At 48.5% G+C, this 21,003-nt stretch overlaps 1 protein-coding gene across 1 annotated transcript in view; it reads left to right on the top strand.

Annotated features, from left to right (window-relative positions):
* Window positions 1-21,003, top strand: part of LOC307136871 (E3 ubiquitin-protein ligase rnf213-alpha-like) — a 418,045-nt gene that overhangs the window by 17,484 nt on the left and 379,558 nt on the right. The window contains exon 2 of the mRNA XM_079834193.1: window positions 876-991. Within this exon, the coding sequence (XP_079690319.1) occupies window positions 889-991 (103 nt within the window). The 5' untranslated portion in view covers window positions 876-888. The remainder of the gene's footprint in view (window positions 1-875; window positions 992-21,003) is intronic.

The following is a 21,003-nucleotide window of genomic DNA, read 5'->3' as shown; positions in this document are numbered from 1 at the left end:
CATAAGGCAGGGTGTTGTAACCACCCGTTGTAACCACCCGTCAGTTCAAACGAAGTGTCCGTATATGTGGTGGCCCGTTTCCTTTACCGGCCACCCTGCCCGAGCAGTGTTATGGTCCCCGGTTCCCTGGGATACATATGCTGTATGCGAGGCGCGCACGGCGTTGACAATATGTTCCCGTAGCGTAAGGAACTTACGCAATACGAGAGAACCTCTCGTAAGAGAACGATACTCGGTTACTTAACGTAACCTCGGTTCTCTCTAGAAGAGGGAACGAGTATTGCGTTCCTTGGCGTGCGCCCCGCGGGCTTTTACGCTTCAGAACTACGAAAAACGAATATGCAGCCCGTGAGCCCTGCTTATATACACGTGGCCACGCCCCACCTGTAGGCAAATGAAGCCAGGTGGGCGCGAAGCGCCCTCATTGGTCGCCACGTCACGCGGGCTCACCGATAGGCTGCTGCAGTTGCCAGCAGAGCAGCCAATGGCACGCTGGAATAGCCTGCTATGGTCTGCCAGGCTGCCGCACTGCGTTGACAATGTTACAAAATTAAGGATAATTTTGGGTTTTTCAGAAATCTCGAAGAAAGAATACTTTCCCGTAGCGTAAGGAACTTACGCAATACTCGTTCCCTCTTCTAGAGAGAACCGAGGTTACGTTAAGTAACCGAGTATCGTTTTACTTTGAGCTTGAAATACAATTTTATACTTTTCGTACTTATGAATAATTATCTCCTGCCCCTCGGCGGAAAAATATTTAGCCTCCACTCCATATTGAATATGCTTAGTTGTTCAGTGCCGACGTTCCTCTTTTATGTGCACATACTCAGGAGTAATCATGGTTAACACTTTCTTCATTCTTATGCTATTTGCAGACATCATCTCAGAATGCAGTGTCCTAACTGCAAGCACGTGTCTTCAGAAAAGACACCCAAATTCTGTAGCGAGTGTGGCTACAATCTGTCATCTCTGACAAATGTGACAGCACCAGGTAAGTGCTTGCAGCTTCATAGATCACTTTTCTCTCTTATAGTTTTGCATTCAGTTGTTCTTTCATTTGTTTCTTACAAATATTTATTTCCTTATTTTGGATAGTTATTTCTCCATATTTATGTTTACATTTACCTTGTTTTTCCTTTTTTTTAATCAAATAAAAAATACACAAATTACATTCACTCTTTTTTATTATGATAGAACAATCATTATTACAAATGACAAAAATGATTATTGTGGGGTAAATGAGCATATAAACAAACATTTGAGTGTACAAGCGCTGTTCCACAACCACAATAAAGTATCAAGAAATACATTATCATTGAAAAAATAAACGAAATAAGTACAATATAACAAAGAGAAAAGGACATTTCATGTCATAGGATGTCATAGGTCACAGCAGCTGCAGCCACCCCCCCCCCCCCCCCCCCCACACACACACACACACAGAGCCAGAGAAGCATGCTTTAGCTGACAGCCACCCATCCCACGCTCCACACACACACACACACACACACACACAAACAGAGGGAGGCAAAGAGACAAAGAGAGAAGCAAGTTATGTCTCTATTTAAAACTCAATGCTGCCGGCTTTTGGTGAATGAGGGGAGTGCAGGCAATGAGGGGAGGACACACTGAGAGAGAGGGGAGATTCAAAATAAATATTTTAAAGAAATAGATATGTTGATCTGAAAAAAAAAGTTTAAAAAAAGATCCCTCGCCTTGGCATCACCGTTTGAGATATCCACTGGTTGAACTGGTTCTATACATTCATTTTTTATTCAAATCCAGAATGAGATTTTTCTTATCCTTTAATGCAGGCCAAAGCACACAGCAATGAAAAAGGTAATCTTTTCACCATCAAAATGCAGCTCACACACACACACACACACACACACACACACACACACACACACACACACACACACACACACACACACACACACACACACAATCATTAAAACATTGTTTAGTATGTTTTAAAAGCTATTTTTATTATGTGGACACATTAAATGTCCTCATAAACCATGATTACATTGTAATACCAGTGTAATACCCATGTCATTATACAAATTTGTGTCCTCATAAATCACATAAACAGGCACACACACACACACACACACACACACACACAAACACACAGATGCATAGAGAAAGATCGTTTCAAAAATAACAACACTGACATCTTCTGTTCATTGAGGGGAGGGCACAGAGAGACATACTGTAGAGTGTGATTTAGAATAAATATATTCAGGGCCGTTTTTAGGCATAGGCAAACTAGGCGGTGGCCTTGGGCGCCATCAGTAGGGGGCGACAATAAGCGCATATCTGGCACTGATGTGTGTGTGTAAAGCGTGTCACGGCCACCCTAACATGTTATTGCCGCCCCCACTAGTTCCCCCACACTATTGGATCAGAGAACTGTCAATCTGACGATTCCTTTATGCATCAGATCAGAGTGAGCTACAGTCAGAGGTTTGTGTTTGGAGCCTCAACAACAGCATCAGATCAGAACTCGCTCAATGCTTTGGCAAGGTAACACTTTTTTTAACCATAAAATAAAACTCCTCCAAAAAACTCCTTTCTTCTCTTGCTCCTCTAAAAGGTTTTTGCGCCAATGCATTGTTAAAAGAATCAGCGTGTTTTGTAATTGTCCCATATAAAAGCCAATTTAAAAATGGTATAATAAAATGTACAAATTCACAACATGAACACATCCTTTATTAAATCACGTTGACGAATGTAACGCATCTTTACGGATGGTGTTGATGCTTGATCGATTCATTCAGTTCTAATAGTGCTTAATGCAAGCAGTGTCGTACACACAGAGGGCAAAGGTCGCGTTATACACACAGAGGGAAGTTCACGCATCAATGAGTAACAAAACCCACACTGAATCAGTATTTATTCTTATTACTTTCATGTGAAATGTACTAATAACACATAATAATTATGTAGTTATGTCTGAGAACAATTTCTTAGCAACTAGGGACTGCACAAATATAGGCTATATATTATAGGCCTAGGGCTAAACAGGCATCTGGCTATTAATTTGAATCCTTATTAACAAATATATACAAATATAATTTGGTGTGTATGTATTTGTTAATTAATACCAGTAATACCAATGTTGCAATGGGGGCACCAATAAGGATTTCACCTAGGGCGTCAGAATCTGAAAAATAGTACATTTATTTTAAATTAATACAGGTACAATTACCAAACATACAATCTTAATTTAATTTACATCAAACAATGAATTTAAATTTATCCAAAAATTTACATTCAAACCAAAATATCTGACAGCTCAAAGAGAACAATATATATACTGAGTTTGGTGACTGTAGATAAAACTAACCCCCCACTTTTGTCAAAAGATGGCGCAACTAGCCCCTGAACCACGCCCGTTTTTAAGTCTTTGCCCAAATCTACTGGATAGCATGTCTGATGTGTGTGTCGAGTTTCATGAGTTTTCAAGTTTTGAAATCATACTGATGAAGTTTGAAGTAAATCGGGTAAAAATAAAATGATGATTATAAAGCATTTTGAAAATGACACACTTCCTGCTGCCAGTTGGTAGCGTTATAACTTTGACTCACAATAGTGAGACCCATGTGATCGGCCTCTTAAAACGAACACACAGCTGAAGTTTCATCCAAATCAGTCAATGTTTGCAGAATTTATAACACACTTCCTGTTTCACTTTTCTTGCCATAAATTTGTCTCCTCGCCACGGCCAAACCGTTTGAGATATCAAAAATCCGCTCGCAATTTAGCATCCTTAATATGTTCACTTCATGCTGACCAAGTTTGGCGCTGATTGGGTGAATCTTCTAGGAGGAGTATATCAAATTCCAGAGCATGCGTTTTCCGAACAACCCATAATGGCTGACTTCCTGTTGGGCTGACATATAACATAGAGCACAAAAGTTGTTCGGCCCGATGAGGGACATGAATGGCCCGAAGCGACCTCAGACACTTCTGACTCCAGAGGAGGAGATGGCGGGCTAGTTGCGACATGCGACGGGAGAGCAGACCACCTTGTCGGTTGACATACGCAACGGTCGCAGTGTTGTCCGTGCGGACCAGTACATCTTTGCCCCGTAACCGTCCTTTGAGGCGGTTCAGAGCAAGATGCACCGCTAGCAACTCGAGGCAGTTGATGTGCCAATGCAGGTGCGGGCCCGTCCAAACCCCTGACACTGCATGCCCGTTGTACGTGGCTCCCCAGCCCATGGCAGGGGCATCCGTGAAAACCACAGCATGCCTGGACACCTGTTCCAGGGGCACTCCGGCCCGAAGGAATGAGGGGTCTGACCTTGGGCTGAAGGATTGGCGGCAGGCCGGTGTGATGCTCACACAGGTTCCTGTGTTCGCACAACTGATCCCTGGACTGTGCTAAAATGAGCCAGTCGTCAAGATAGTTGAGGATGCGAACGCCCTGTTCTCTCATGGGCACAAGGGCCCCCTCCGTGACCTTTGTGAAGACACGGGGGGACAGGGCCAGCCCGAAGGGCAGGACTTTGTACTGATATGCTCGACCCTCGAACGCAAAGCGCAGGAACGGCCTGTGTCGAGGAAGAATCGAGACATGAAAGTACGCGTCCTTCAGGTCGATCGCTGCAAACCAATCTTGAGGACGGATGCACTCGAAAATGCGTTTCTGTGTGAGCATCTTGAACGGTAGCTTGTGGAGGCTCCGATTCAGGACTTGCAGGTCCAAGATAGGTCGTAACCCACCGGTTTTCTTGGGTACTATGAAGTACGGGCTGTAGAAGCCGGTCTTCATATCGGCTGGAGGGACCGGCTCTATCGCGTCCTTCGCCAGTAGGACTGATATCTCCACACGCAGGACATGGGCATCTGCAGCTTTCACTGAAGTGAAGAGGATGCCGTTGAACCTGGGGGGGCGCCGGGTGAACTGAATCGCATAGCCGAGCCTGATGGTCCGAATGAGCCAGCGAGATGGACTGCGGAGCTCTAGCCAGGCTCGCACAGACCGTGCAAGCGGGACCATAGGGACCACTGGCGTACCCACCGTGGGGCAGCGAGGTGGAATGCAGGTACCAGGCTGGGGCGGCTGTCTCGTGGAGGCGGCCCACAGCGGGGTGTGAGTGTGCTGTGCAACACTTACCTGATTCCACCTGAGGGCAGGAGGGATGCGGGGAGGACGTCCACTGCTGCCTGCTGGCGAGGGGGGAGGATGAGTGTGGTCCGGCGTTTGACCGGCCATCACTCTCCGCACCCCCTTGGGACCCAGAGATGGAGGAAATTGCTCTTTTATTGAAAATTTGGGTACCGCTGGTGCTGGGACCAGCGGCGGAACAGAAACAAAACGGAACACAAGATTCTCCACCCGGCCCTCCTCCGGGGGATGGAGCGGTGCGGTCACCGTCTCCTGAAGAGCAATCCTCCCCATCTCCGGGTCGCCCGTCTCAGGGCCGCTTGCCCTTACTCTTGGCACCCCTCTTCTTGGCAGGGGTCTGGACAGGCGGGGCGGCCTGCTTGCGTCCGGCTCCATGACGTCGCTTGGGTGGAGGCTGCTGCTGCGGCGCAGGAGCGGTGGCAGATGCAGGCGGCCGCCCTCGGCGACGAGCAGTCTGAGGCGCTGCCAGCGGCGGGGTGGAGACAGCAGCTGACCGCCGAGGCAGGATGTGACTGATCGCTTCAGTCTGCTTCTGTGCGGCCGAGAACTGTTGGGCGAAGTTCTGGGCCGCGTCGCCGAAGAGGCCAGTCTGGGACACGGGGGAATTTAGGAACCTGATCTTGTCGGTTTCCCGCATGTCAGCCAGACATAGCCAGAGATGGCGCTCCTGGACCACCATAGTGGACATCGCACGACCCACTGCCCGTGCCGTAACCTTCGTCGCACGAAGCGCAAGGTCCGTTGCGGTTCTCAGTTCTTGGAGAACTGCGGGATCGTGACCACCCTCGTGCAAGGTCTTCAGTGCCTGATGGACCTGCAACAACGCCATAGCGTGTAAGGCGGAGCCTGCCTCTCCACAAGCCTGGTAGGCTTTCCCGATCAGATCGGAAGAGTACCTACAGGCCCTGGAGGGGAGACACGGGTTCCCCCTGGAAGTGGAGTTAGGGCACAGTTGCATAGCAACGGCCCGTTCCACGGGAGGAACCTGTGTGTATCCCTTTGCAGGTCTGCCATCGAGGGTGGTGAGGGAGGAGGATCCACTAGGTCGGTTTCGGGCAGTAAAAGGTGCCGTCCATGAGCTAGTGAGCTCCTCGTGCACCTCCGGGAAGAAAGGAACCGGGGTGGGGCGCTGAGAACCAGCACGGGCCACCCCGAGATACCAATCATCCAGCCTTGAGGGTTCGGGACACGGTGTAGGGTTCCACACGAGCCCGACTCTCTCGGCGGCCCGGGAAAGCATGGCCATCATTTCCGGATCGGTATCGGGCACAGCGAATCTTCCCGAAGGAGCCCCCTGTGCCGACACGTCATCTCCGGAGAATTCTGACCCTCCCTCCGATGCAGCGATGGACATCTGGTCATCGGGGGGAGCCCCGAAGGATACAGTTGGTGCACACCTCGTGGATGGCCCAGCCCGTTCCAACGGAAGCTCAACTGGCTGCAGAGTGCGTGAGGAGTGAGGGTTCCCCGGGGGTTGGTTCCCTGGGTGAAGCGCGCTCACCGTAACCCTCAAATCACCCGTGCTACTGCCTGAAGTAACCCTTTGTGGGGGGTTAGATCGAGGCAGAGGCACGGGGACTCGCAGGGCTCGTGGTTACCAGAAGCAGGGTGAGCTAGTGCCACACATCGCTAAATTCAACGTTGGTCTAGGAGCACCCACACGTGCACTACACTGCACACACACACACTCTCACTTCAATCAAGGGTCAATCACTATAGGGTGTAAACCATGCTCTGTGTCTCATAAAGACCCACCACCAAAAGAGCAACTAGCCCTCCTGCTCCGAACCCACAGCACCTGCAATCATTTATTTCACTGATGGTATATGACGCACTGCTACAGGCCAGGTACAATTCACCACACAATTACCTGTGCAGTGACACGGCCAAGAGGGCTACAGAGGTCAAATGAAGGAACACAGAACGGTGGAAATGGCCACAAAATAAGAATAAAGGAAGCAGCAAGGAAACGTAAACAAAATCTCAGTATTACAAATCCAAACAAATCAATATTGATACGAACCAAAGGCAAAAAATTATATTGTCCCAGTGCTAGTTTTGTGTACACGAGAAAGCACACTGTGTGTAACGTTATTCAAACACATAATGTTGCCTTATGCTGTATCAGTGATCAGCTGAAAATAAAAGTTAGACCTGAACCATTATCAAAACACCGGATATGAAAATAACCAGTCCGAAAATATATATGTATATATATACACATTGATAGTAATATATAATATATAGGATTTAAGAGGCTGGGTCTAAAGAGTTGGCAAACCGTTCCGCATCAGCTGGTGACACAAACATCTTTGATGTGTTGTTGCAGTCAACATGGAGCTTGGCTGGCAAACGCAAGGAACATTTAGCACCAGCTTCGGTTAGCCGCTTCCTCACGCTTGTTTAGGCTTGCCGCTGTGCCGAGACCTCCGCCGTGTAGTCGGGGAAAATGGAGACTCTCTCACCGTGATAGTGCAGGGGTGCTTGTTGATGGCTGAGTTGCAGTATGTCGATCACGTCCTGATCGCTGTGGACCTTGGCAATGATGATCTGTGGCCGCTCATTGGGCTGAGGCTTCGGTCTCAGTCTACGGTGGGCTCGGTCAATTTTTATGGGTCTGCTAAAGTTGTCTTGGCTGAGCAGCTCTGGGATCAGCTTAGAAACAAAGTCAGTAGGGTTGCCTTTCTCTTCCCCTTCTGTGATCCAAGCCCCTCCACCACGCCCGTTTCTGAGGCTTTGCCTATGTCTACTGAGTGACATCTCTGATGTGTGTCGAGTTACATGCAATTGATAACAAACATTTTTTAACTTTCACACGTTACCATGGCAACAGTATTTAAAATATCAGGAATCCATTCATATGTCTATATCTGCCGCTGTTTATTTTGTGTCTGCCTGCAATATCTGTGGGTCTGTATGCCATGGGAGGACACAGTACTCCAGAGATACATTAATACAGCTAAACCTTGTTAGTTTAGCTTGGGAAACAGACTTTATGCTAGAGTTACCTAACTTTATTTGGAGAGACTCTCATGGTACGAGGAGTGGGGAAAAGAAGAGGAAGAGGGGCAAACGAGGTGGCGTTAAATTACGCCTGAGGAAGCAGCGGCTCACCCGGGTTCCTCTGCCCTTCGGTTATTATGGGAAATGTCCGGCCCCTGAGAAACAAGGTGAACGAACTTCAGGGAAATGTTCGTTACCAGAAGGACTTCAGGAACTGCTGCATCATGGCTTTTACTGAAACGTGGCTCCCCGAGTGTGATCGGGACACGACATGTCAATCGATGGATTTGGAGTTCCTTTTCGCTTGGATCGACAGCCAGAGGTAACAGGGAAAACGGCTCGGGTTACGACTGTAACCCTTGTTCCCTGAGAAGGGAACGAGCACTGCGTCGGAACGACACTTTGGGGATACTCCCTAAGCACTAGCGAATCTGAAGTCCGTATAGAAACTAGCCCAATCTGATTGGTCGTGCGTGATGACGTCATCGTGACGGCGTACCCGGAAGTATAAAGGGCGAGCCGGCGCATTGAAACGGCAGCTATTGCTCTAAAGCATGCGCTCCAGGCGTGCCGAGGTGTGGTGACGCGACGCAGTGCTCGTTCCCTTCTCAGGGAACAAGGGTTACAGACGTAACCCGAGCCGTTCCCTTTCGAGGGAACTCTCACTGCGTCGGAACGACACTTTGGGGAACGAGTACCCACTAGCCCACACCGAGGGTAGCGCCTGTCCTAGTGTGAAGCCGGAGACCGGGCACAACTAGGCCTTAAATACCCAAGCGCCAGCACCGTAGGGAGATACTTCTCCACTACTTTTCGTTCCGCGCCCCAGCCGATGAAGGGAGGCGTCTGTTGAAACGGTTTCCCGGCAACAGGACGCTCCCAACACCGGCCCTTGGGACCTTTACCGAGGGTAGTGCCTGCCCTAGTGTGAAGCTGGAGACCGGGCACAACTAGGACTGGAGTACCCTAGCGCCTACCGCGCCCCCAGCCAATGAGGGAGACGTCTGTTGAAACGGTTCCCCGGCAACAGGACGCTCCCAACACTGACCCCTGGGACAGAAACCAAGGTTTCTTCCATATAACTATGGAACGAAGGCATCTGCGCGTTACCCTGATCATATGAAAAAGATTCCCTCTGGGGGAAACCCCTTGGTTTCCAACCACCACTGTCAAGGTCTCACGTGCAGCAGGTCAGAAGGTCTCACCTTGGACGCTGCTGCACTGAGCCCCAGCACTCAAAAGTGCTTCACAGTGAAGGTCCTCCGCCGTCACGTGAGGTGGGGGATGTAATGCCTGAAGAACCAAGGAACTGACCAATCCTAAGTTCCTTGGTTCATCCGACTCCAATGGTCCGAAGGGGGCCTCAGCCAGCCTTCGAGAACCACTACCAGATCCCAGGTTGGGAGTTCTGGAACGAGCCACAGGCCGCATCCTCCGAGCCCCACAGGGAACTGTACAACCAGATGGTGTCTACCCAAGACCATCACCCAAAGGAGTGTGGAAAGCCTTATGGCATCCACGGACACCCTGAGTGTGGACGGGGTTAGACCCGCAGAGAAGCGATCTTGGAGGAACTCCAGCACTGAAGCCACCGGCCAGTTAACTGGGTCCACCTCACGCTCCCTGCACCAAGCGGCTCACCACTTGGGGCTGTACAGTCTCCTCGAAGATGGAGCCCTGGAACTGAGTAAGGTCTCTATCACCTCTGCCGACAGGCCAGTCTCTAGGTACCTGACCCCCTCAAGGGCCAGACCCAAAGGTTCCAAACCTCCGGCCGGGGGTGAAATATAGTGCCCCCTGCCTGAGATAGGAGATCCCTCCTCAGAGGGATCTGCCATGGAGGACCTGTCAGCAAAGCTATGATATCCGAGAACCAAACTCGCGTCGGCCAACGAGGTGCTACAAAAAAGTAGGCTGACCCCCTGTTGGCGGACCCTCTCCAGGACTCCTGGGAGCAGAGCAATCGGGGGAAATGCGTACAGACGCAGCCTCGGCCACGTCTGAACCATGGCATCCAACCCCAGCGGGGCTGGATGCGTGAGGGAACACCACAGTGGACAGTGGGACGTCTCTCGAGACGCGAATAAGTCCACTTCCACTGGGCCGAACCTCTCACACATGGCCTCCACCACCTCTGGGTGGAGACGCCACTCCCCGGGCCTCAGCCCCTGCCTCGACAGGATGTCTGCTCCCTGATTTTGGACCCCCGGGACATACATTGCCCCAATGGACAACAGTTTCCTTTGGGACCACAGGAGAATTTGATGCGCCAGTCTGCATAGAGGGCGTGACCTCAAACCCCCCTGCGAAGCGGTCATCCCTGACCGCGCCCCAACCAGTGAGGGAGGCGTCTGTTGAAACGGATTCCCGGGAACAGGACGCTCCCAACATTGGCTCCAGGGACAGAAACCAAGGTTTCTTCCATATGACTAGGGAACGAAGGCATCTGCGCGTTACCCTGATCATACGGAACGGATTCCCTCTAGGGGAAACCCCCCTGGTTTTCAGCCACCACTGTAGGGGTCTCATGTGCAGCAGGCCAAAAAGTATCACGTTGGACGCTGCTGCCATGTGCCCCAGCACTCTCTGAAGGTGCTTCACAGTGCTAGCTCTATTCCCGAGACCATCGCCAGTATGGTGTCGACTCGCGCGGGAGACAGTTGTGCCCGCATCGTCGTCGAATCCCATACAATCCCTAGGAACGTAGTCCTTCGGGACAGCGAGTCTCAGCCCCAGGCACCTTATACGGGCCAGAACGACACCTCTGTGCCGAACTGCCATATCGTACGACTGAGCCAAAATGAGCCAATCGTCGATATAATTCAGTACACGGATGCCCTGGAGTCTTAATGGAGCCAGAGCTGCATCCATGACCTTCATGAACGTGCGTGGGGACGTGACGAACCAGTCCTCAGACAGGAACCAGTATGCAGGACCCATGTAGAAATATTCGGAAGGCATTTCCATGCGCCGAGATAATCTACTAAGGGAACCAGCCTCTCGAGGCTGGCGTCGGGTGTTACACGAGCCTCGTCCCCAACCCCCTGAAGCGGATGACCGGCAGGAGTGGTTGGGAACAATTCTCTGTGTGCGGACGGGCGAGCTGCCCAGCCGCAGGTCTTTCCAGAGGCGGCTGGAGCAGCATGCGTTCGCGGGAAACCAATGTGGCCCGAAGCGTCATAGACGGCGGGATTACCACATCGATTTCCCCAGAGCGCCGCAGAGGAAGCAACCTCGGCTGCTCCTCTGCGGAGAGTAACCAAGGTTTCTTCCATATGACTAGGGAACGAAGGCATCTGCGCGTTACCCTGATCATACGGAAAGGATTCCCTCTGGGGGAAAAACCCCTTGGTCTTCCGCCACCACTGTAGGGGTCTCATGTGCAGCAGGCCAAAAAGTATCACGTTGGACACTGCTGCCATGTGCCCCAGCACTCTCTGAAGGTGCTTCACAGTGCTAGCTTTATTCCCGAGACCATCGCCAGTATGGTGTCGACTCGCGCGGGAGACAGTTATGCCCGCATCGTCGTCGAATCCCATACAATCCCTAGGAACGTAGTCCTTCAGGATGGCGAGTCTCAGCCCCAGGCACTTTATACGGGCCAGAACGACACCTCGGTGCCGAACTGCCATATCGTACGACTGAGCCAAAGTGAGCCAATCGTCTATATAATTCAGTACACGGATGCCCTGGAGTCTTAATGGAGCCAGAGCTGCATCCATGCACTTCGTGAACGTGCGTGGGGACGTGACGAACCAGTCCTCAGACTGAAACCAGTATGCAGGACCCATGTAGAAATATTCGGGAGGCATTTCCATGCGCCGAGATAATCTACTAAGGGAACCAGCCTCTCGAGGCTGGCGTCAGGTGTTACACGAGCCTCATTCCCAACCCCCTGAAGCGGATAACCGGCAGGAAGTAGTTGGTAATGATTCTCTGTGTGCGGACGCGTGAGCTACCCAGCCGCAGGTCTTTCTAGAGGCGGCTGGAGCAGCGTGCGTTCGCGGGAAATCGATGTGGCCCGAAGCGTCATAGACGGCGGGATTCCACATCGATTTCCCCAGGGCGCTGCAGAAGAAACAACCTCGGTTGCTCTTCTGCTGGGGGGACCGCCCTTAGAAGCCCAGCCGCAGCTAGGGCTTCTTCCCAGCAGCCTTCTGCCCTGGAGTACGTTCTTCAGATCGCCTCCAGGAGCGGAAGACCGCTGGAGGAACTGCTGGTGAGACCGGCGCCTCTGTTGCCAAGCTCCTGGAGGAGGGGCTCTAGAGGCGACACTCTCCTTCTGCACCTGCCGGTACGAGGAGCTGGTAGACGGCTGAGGCTGCCCCCTAGGGGCCGCCTTCCCAGGCTCTGAGTGGCGAGGGAGGTACTGGCGGAAGGCTGCTGACTGCTTCTTCGCCTCCTGGTATTTGGCGACAACGGTCTCAACCGCGTCACCAAATAGACCAGAAGGCGAAATCTAGGAGGAAGGTCTTATCCTTCTCCCTCATCCCCGACAGATTCAGCCAGAGATGTCTCTCCACAGTCACCATAGAAGCCATGGACCGGCCAATAGCACGGTCAATAGTCTCTCTGGTGATGCGGAGAGACAAATCTGCAGCCCTCCGTAGTTCCAGCACATCCTCCGAAGAGGGACCGTCGCCCTCATCGAGCTCTTCCCAGCCGCCATATAAGCTTTGCCCACCAACGATGAGGTGTCCCGACAGGGTTTGGTGGGTAGCGCCGGGGTCTTGAGGGACGACGCAGAATCGGGCGAAAGATAGCTCATGAGAGCCTCTTCCACCCGAGGTATCGTCCCATAGCCCGCCTCTCGCGCCCCCAGAACATTGGAATAATCCAATACTGGAGGAACACTCGAGGAATAGGGCTTCCTCCAAGACCTACACACCTCGGTGTGTAGATCGGGGAAGAATGGTAAACCCCGGCGAGGTGTTTGAACCCGTCGAGAAAGGAACCGGTCGTCCAGCCTACTGGTTGGCTGAACTCCCGGCACTTCCTGTGGCCAAGTGATCTTCAACTTGGCCACCGCACGAGTCAACACCTTAATCAGCTCCATTTGGGAGGATGGATGAAGCGATGAAACAATTCCTGCTTCTCCACCCACCCCGATGCAAAACTCATCCGGCTCCTCGGAACCGGAGAGAATAAGCATCTGATCCTCAACCCCGGGGGAAGAAGCCGCAGTGCGGGCTTCCACACGGGGAGGAAGATCCTCAGAACTATCAGGCAAGGATTGGGAAAGTGCCGCAGCAGTCCCAAATCCTGCTGATAAGTCCTTCTGTGAACCCCATGATCTGTGACACCGCGCCGCCTCAGCGACCGCGGGTCCAGAACCACGGGGCTCACGAGGCTGACCGGCCTCATCGAACACGGCCAGCCGAGAGCGGAGCAGTCTGAGTGTGAGCATCTCACAATGCTGACAGGTGACTTCCTCGAGAGCCGCCCGTGCATGCTCAACACCCATACACTGCACACAAAGCAGGTGTGTATCTGAGCCCGAAATGTAATAGGGACACGGATGCACACACTGCTTAAACTCTCTCACATTCATTTCCATCATTCACACACTTTTGCAACTGGACAAAACAACAGTAAATAGACAGACAATTTCAACAGAGAGCGCTATGCTGAAGAGCAATAACTGCCGTTTCAATGCGCCGGCTCGCCCTTTATACTTCCGGGTACGCCGTCACGATGACGTCATCACGCACGACCAATCAGATTGGGCTAGTTTCTATACGGACTTCAGATTCGCTAGTGCTTAGGGAGTATCCCCAAAGTGTCGTTCCGACGCAGTGAGAGTTCCCTCGAAAGGGAACTCAAGGAGGCGGGGTATGTATATATGTTAACAAACGATACTGTTCCTCTGTGACTGTCAGAGTATGTACGCCAGATGTGGAACTCATATTGTTATCGTTGCATCTACCCCCCGAGTTTCCCCAAATGTTTATAACGACAGTGTACATTCATCCGAAGGCAGACTCTGTGTCTGCTTCTAATACCGTCTTTGAGGTAGTGCAGAGGCTGCAGTCGATCTCACCGGATGCACCTAATTTTATTCTGGGTGACTTTAACCATGTCTCTCTCAAACAGACACTCAAGACATTCCATCAATATGTCACCTGTCCAACCAGATGGGGTAAGACATTAGATCTCTGTTATGGGTCAGTAAAAGATGCTTATAAATCTCTCCCGCTTCCCCCCTTGGGTTCTGCTGATCATAACTGCGTTCATCTACTTCCCATATATATATGACTGTTTTAAAGAGAGAGAAAACAAAGATCAAGGACATAAGAGTATGGTCAGATGAATCTGTGTCCTGTTTGCAGGAATGTTACAGCTGTACTGATTGGGACATTTATGCACATTCTTGTGGTGATGATTTGGATTCATTGGTTGATGTAACATGCTCATATGTTGCCTTCTTCAGGGACTTGATCATTCCCTGTAAACGTGTTAAAGTATATCCTAATAACAAACCATGGGTTACTAAATCTGTTAAGTCCAGCTTACAAAGGAAAAAGCTCTTCTTTAAACAGGGAGCAGCCTCTGATTTGCACATGGTTACAAAAGAGTTGAAGACTGAAATTTTAAAAGCTAAACAAAATTATAAAGTAGAATTGGAGAACAAGATGGCTGCAAACAATTCAAGGTCAGCTTGGGCTAGTATGAAAAGTATAGCAGGCCTTCACGATTCTAACAGTAGCACTCATGTTATGATAGATAGTTTTAACTCAGATATTGAATTTTCAAATGCTCTTAATAGCTTTTATTGTCATTTTGATCAATTTGATTTTAGCAAAGAAATTCAGGAATTGAGTTTAAAGTTTATGGATGATCAGCATTTCAACATTGAAATTCAGGATGTTGTAAAGGCCAGTACATGTTAACAAAAGGCCTGGTCTTGATAAAATCTGTGGCCTGTTACTTAAATCATGTTCAAAAGCCTTAAGTCCTGTATTTCATGGGTTATATAATAAGTCATTACAGACACAACATGTTCCTAACCTCTGGAAAGATGCTGTGGTTGTCAATGTTCCTAAATGTAGTGGTCCTAAAACTATGAATGATTTCAGGCTGGTTGCTTTGACCTCAGTTTTAATGAAGATCTTTGAGAAACTGGTCAGGTCCGAGATATTGAAACAAACTGAACATGTACTGGATCCCTTACAGTTTGCGTAAAGGCCTCATAGAGGAGTGGAGGATGCTACCGTAACACAGCTTAACTTGCTTTTTAGACATCTAGATGCAAATGGAACACATGCCAGACTCTTATTCGTAGATTTTTCTTCGGCTTTTAATACTATTCAACCCCACATTTTAACCAGAAAGCTATTAGAACAGTTTGACTTAAGTAATAATCTGGTGGGTTGGATTCTTAACTTTTTAACCAACAGGACACAGAGAGTGAGGGTCAATGGTCTTTTGTCTGACCGGAAAAGCTCTTCGACAGGGTCTCCTCAAGGGTGTGAGTTGTCACCGTTATTATTTATTCTGTACACAAATATGTGTCAGAGCAGTTATGAAAATAGAACTATTATAAAATATGCAGATGATTCTGTTATTGTTAGTCTTCTTCAAGGAAACGAGATCAGCCATGGCCCAGTTATTGATGATTTTGTACACTGGTGTGACAAATCTTACCTCCAGCTTAATATATCAAAAACGTCTCGGTTACGTATGTAACCCTCGTTCCCTGAAGGAGGGAACGGAGACGTAAATCAGAACTGACCGACGAATTGGGATCTGTTTTCAGAGACCAATCTACTTTGAGTGTTTAGAAACGAGCCAATGAACATTGGCATGCAGTTCACGCATTCCACGATCCGCCCTGCGGGTATAAATACGGAAGTGGAAGTACCGCATATCGTTTTCAACTGAAGAGCCGAGATTAGTGGCTCGGGCCTTCAGATGAAGCACAGCACCTGGCGACGGGACATACGTCTCCGTTCCCTCCTTCAGGGAACGAGGGTTACATACGTAACCGAGACTTTCCCTTTCAGTCGGTCACATTTGACGTACGTCGGAACTGACAGACGAATTGGGATCCCTACCAACACCCCTACTGGCCCTTCCAGCGCCCTGCCTGAGCTCGCTGGACCACTCCTAAGTTGGAGTGGTAATCACGGCCCCCGGCAGGGAGGTCAGTCACTGCTGTTCCTGCAAGACCCACTCAGCGTGACTATTGGATAACACTGGGAAAGCGTGCCCGTCTCGGGAGATGGTACGCTGCGGAGCCACATCCTTCAATGGAAGGAGAGGTGGAAATACGCATAAGGACTAACCTATCAATAAACAATAAAGTTTAACTAACTAACTATCAGGGTAGTGCAACATATGGAAGTCTCTGGGGTGGACCCAACCTGGTCCCAGGGGGGGAAGAACACACCCAGAGATGACAGAGCGGGCTCTGTCCAGGGAAAGACACAGGGCTAGCCGAGTAGGGTAGCTGGTACCATGGAAAATACACATATGGGGTAGCCGTTAGGGGACCGCAACATATGGAACCCAGCCTACACACACATTCCACAAGCATACGGTGCAGGCCTAGCGTCAGACGGTCCGCAACGTCTGACACTGCAGGGGTGACGGAGGAACTCACAGGGTTAGCCGTTTCCGGGGAACTCAACTGGAGATAATAGATGCACGTATCCGGCCCAGAGCAAAGGCTCAAATGCCGGACCTTGGAGTGCTCTAAGCACCAGGGCTAAATCCCAAGAGGGTACCGAGGTTGGACGAGGAGGATTTAGACGAGGAGCCTGTTGACCCGGCGGGAATGCCCTCACTGTAACCCTCTGGTCTCCACCAAAGGCATCAGCCAAAGTAGCAGCCCTCTGCTTTGCAGCGGGAGGACCACTAGATCGGGGGATGTGCAATGGGACTCCACCCCTTTGAGGTATTGGAGCCTAGACCGTAATACTGCGATGGTCATGTTCGCGCAGTGCGAACATGAGTCATCCACGAAAGCCGCTTCAGCGTGCTGAACGCCCAGACACGTGAGACAGCGATCGTGCCCGTCAACTGGAGATTGACCGGCATCCAGAAACACACGGTTTGAATGTCATCTTGAAAAGGACGCAGGGTCAAACTGTGTTGCTCTTTTAGAAGAAGAAAAACTGCTCCAACAAGTGCCGAGGCACACAGGGGAAATGGCTGCGGCTCACAGCAGTTCAAAGGTGCAAGCCTGCTGTGAGCACTCAAAGGAAAATGCCCAGCAAGCTGTGAGAACAGCTGTTTGTTTTCTTCTGCTCGCGACCACCGCTGCAAGGCACAGTAACACCGACACTGGAAGCAGGTAGGCAGTTTTCCTCTCTCTTGTAGTCGAAAACACTCTTCGTAGGAACATAAACAAATACTCGGCTCCGAAGTTCAACGTACGTCGAACGTGACCGACTGAAAGGGAACTAAAGATATGCTCATTGATTTTAGGAGGAAGCTACTTTAATTAAAGGTCAGACTATTGAGATCAATCTTATAAGTACCTTGGGACCATTATTGATGCTAAATTGAACTTTGAGGCTAACTGTGAAGTGGTGTGTAAAACGGGCCACCAATGTTTATATTGTCTAAGGAAACTTTCACACTTTCATATTGACCGAACAATAATGACAATGTTTTATCATGCTTTTTTGTCAGTTTTGTCCTTTTCCTTGGTGGCATGGTTTGGTTATATATCCTTAAAAGCAAGAAATTCCTTAAACCAGATCGTTAAATGGTCTAGTCGGTTGGTTGGAGAGTCACAGTTGTATCCAGCATCACTAGACAGTTACAGAGGATGGCTACCTCTATTTTAAATGATGACTCCCACCCTTTGCAAGGCAAGGCAAGGCAAGGCAAGTTTATTTGTATAGCACATTTCATACACAGTGGCAATTCAAAGTGCTTTACACAGAAATGAAGTTAAAATAGTTATAAGTGAATACAATAAAAATATATATAGTATAATAGTTATAAAAGGAATTAAAAGGAAATTAAAAGGAAATAAAAATAAAGATGAAATCGCCTATCTGGGGTGGAAGAAAATGTAGAGTCAGGTTTACTTTAAAAATATTTGTCAGGTAACTGTGCGTTTAGACAGTACCCTTGCAGACAAATCTTCTTGGCCTAACTTGAGGGTGTTCTCTAGATGTTTTACCCGCCAGAGCAGATCTAAACGGGTCTTCCTCGCACCAGAGCGAGTACTCAAAAAATATTTGTCAGGTAACTGTGCATTTAAACATTACCCTTACAGACAAATCTTCCTGGACCGGAACACCAGGGCTATCTCTACTTTGTTCGACCGTCAGAGCGGATCTACACGGTCCTTCCTCTTACCACCAAGGCTATACAGATCTATCCGTCAGAGCAGATCTAAACGGATCGTCCTCGCGCTATGTGGACTCGAACCACAATAACATTTATTTAGTGATGCCACTAATCAGGTAGTCAAAACCAAATTCATGTCTTACCTGTTCAGAGACATCACGTCGGGGTCTAAATTGAGGATAACTATGTGGACTCGAACCACAATAACTGTTTAAGCTCCCCCGTCTCTCAACCTCTTCCACCCAGACAGTCTTAACAAAATTAAAAGTATAATTAAAAACTAAAAATAAAACAGGGTTAAAATGAAGCATAATTAAAGTGCAAGCAGTTCGGACAAAGCACATAGCACATTGAGTAAATGCATAAGATAAGGTGCAATTAGTCGTACAGTTGCACAGCTCATTCTGTAAATGCACAGCTGAACAGATGTGTTTTGAGTCTGGATTTGAAAGTGGCTACTGTTGGAGCACATCTGATCTGTTCAGGAAGCTGGTTCCAGCTACGGCTAGCATAATAGCTAAAAGCAGACTCTCCTTGCTTTGAGTGAACCCTTGGTATTTCTAGTTGACTTGATCCTGATGATCTGAGTGATCTGTTGGGTTTTTATTTAATCAGCATATCTGCAATGTATTGAGGTCCTAGGTCATTTAGTGATTTATATACAAGTAATAGTACTTTAAAATTGATCCTAAATGTAACTGGAAGCCAGTGTAAAGACCTGAGGACTGGTGTGATATGGTCATATTTTCTGGTTCTGCTCAGAATCCTGGCAGCAGCGTTCTGTATGAGCTGCAGCTTTCTAATGGTCTTTTTGGGAAGGCCAGTGAGAAGACCATTACAATAATCCACCCTGCTGGTGATAAAAGCATGAACGAGTTTCTCTAAGTCTTGCCTGGAAATAAAGCTTCTAATTCTTGCAATATTTTTAAGATGATAGTAAGCTGATTTAGTTATTGCTTTGACATGACTACTGAAACTCAGGTCTGACTCCAAAATCACACCAAGATTCCTGACTTGATTTTTTGATTTCAGGCCTTTAGCCTCAAGATATGCATTCACCTTGAGAATTTCATCTTTGTTTCCTATTGTAGTAATTTCAGTTTTGTCTTTGTTTAACTGAAGAAAGTTTTGGCACATCCAACTGTTAACTTCATCAATGCATTTACATAGAGAGTCAATGGGGCTGTAGTCATTAGGTGATAGAGCTAAGTAGATCTGGGTGTCGTCAGCATAGCTGTGGTAAGCCAATTTGTTACTTTTCATTATTTGGCTGAGTGGCAGCATATACAGATTGAATAGGAGTGGTGCAAGAATTGACCCTTGTGGGACTCCGCATGTCATGGATGTCCACTCAGACTTATGGTCACCTATACTCACATAATAACCTCTCCCTTCTAAGTATGACCTGAACCATTTGAGGACCATTCCAGAAAGCCCAACCCAATTTTCTAGCCTGTCAAGAAGTATGTTGTGGTCAACAGTGTCGAATGCAGCGCTGAGGTCCAGTAGTACCAGAATCGATGTTTTGCCTGTATCTGTATTGAGGCGAATATCATTTATAATCTTTATGAGCGCTGTCTCTGTGCTGTGATGCGGTCGGAAACCAGATTGAAAATTGTCAAAGTATCCGTTTGAGTTCAAGAATTTGTTCAGCTGACTGAAAACAACTTTTTCAATGATCTTGCCTATGAAGGGGAGATTTGAGATTGGTCTGTAGTTGCTCAATATGGAGTTATCCAGATTTCTCTTTTTAAGGAGAGGCTTTACTACTGCAGTTTTAAGGGAGTTTGGAAAAGTCCCAGAAAGAAGCGAGGAGTTTACAACTTCTAGGAGATCTGCTTCTAAACAGTTAAACACACTTTTGAAAAAAGAAGTGGGGAGTGTGTCAAGGGCGCAGGTTGATGTTTTAAGGTGCTGTACCGTTTCTTCTAAAATTTTACCATCAATTGCTTCGAAATCAGTCATAATAATTTTCTGAGGTTGTGGTCTGATCTGACTCACCTCAGAGCAACTCAAGGATGTGCTGATCGCATTTCTGATATTAATGATTTTCTCGGAGAAGAAGGAAGCAAACTCACTACATTTGCTGTCTGAGAGCATTTCACTGGGAATGTGACTCGGGGGATTTGTTAGTCTCTCTACAGTAGCAAAAAGAGTTTGCGTGTTGTTTATGTTTCTGTTTATAATATTTGAAATGAAGGTCTGTCTAGCTTTGCCTAGTTCCACATTGAAAGCACGAAGGCTGTTTTTATAAATGTTGTAATGGACAACAAGTTTTGTCTTTCGCCACATGCGTTCAGATTTCCTGCATTGTCTTTTCATTAATTGCACTGCTGTTGAGTTTCTCCAAGGTGCTTTTTGTTTGCCACTCTTTTTTCTGACTTTTACAGGAGCAATATCATCAATTACACTCTTAACTTTTGAGTTAAAAGAGTCAAAGAGAAAATCAACAGAGTCTGCAGATATGCTTGGTGTTAGAGATATAGCCTTCATAAACAGCACACTAGTGTTCTCATTTAAGCATCTCTTTTTGACAGAGACAGATCTAGTTTCAA

This window comes from Gobio gobio (assembly GCF_949357685.1).
Source record: "Gobio gobio genome assembly, chromosome: 14".
Taxonomy (NCBI): Eukaryota; Metazoa; Chordata; class Actinopteri; order Cypriniformes; family Gobionidae; genus Gobio; species Gobio gobio.
The sequence above is the reverse complement of the archived record's forward strand: the minus strand, read 5'-3'. Positions and strand labels throughout refer to the sequence as shown.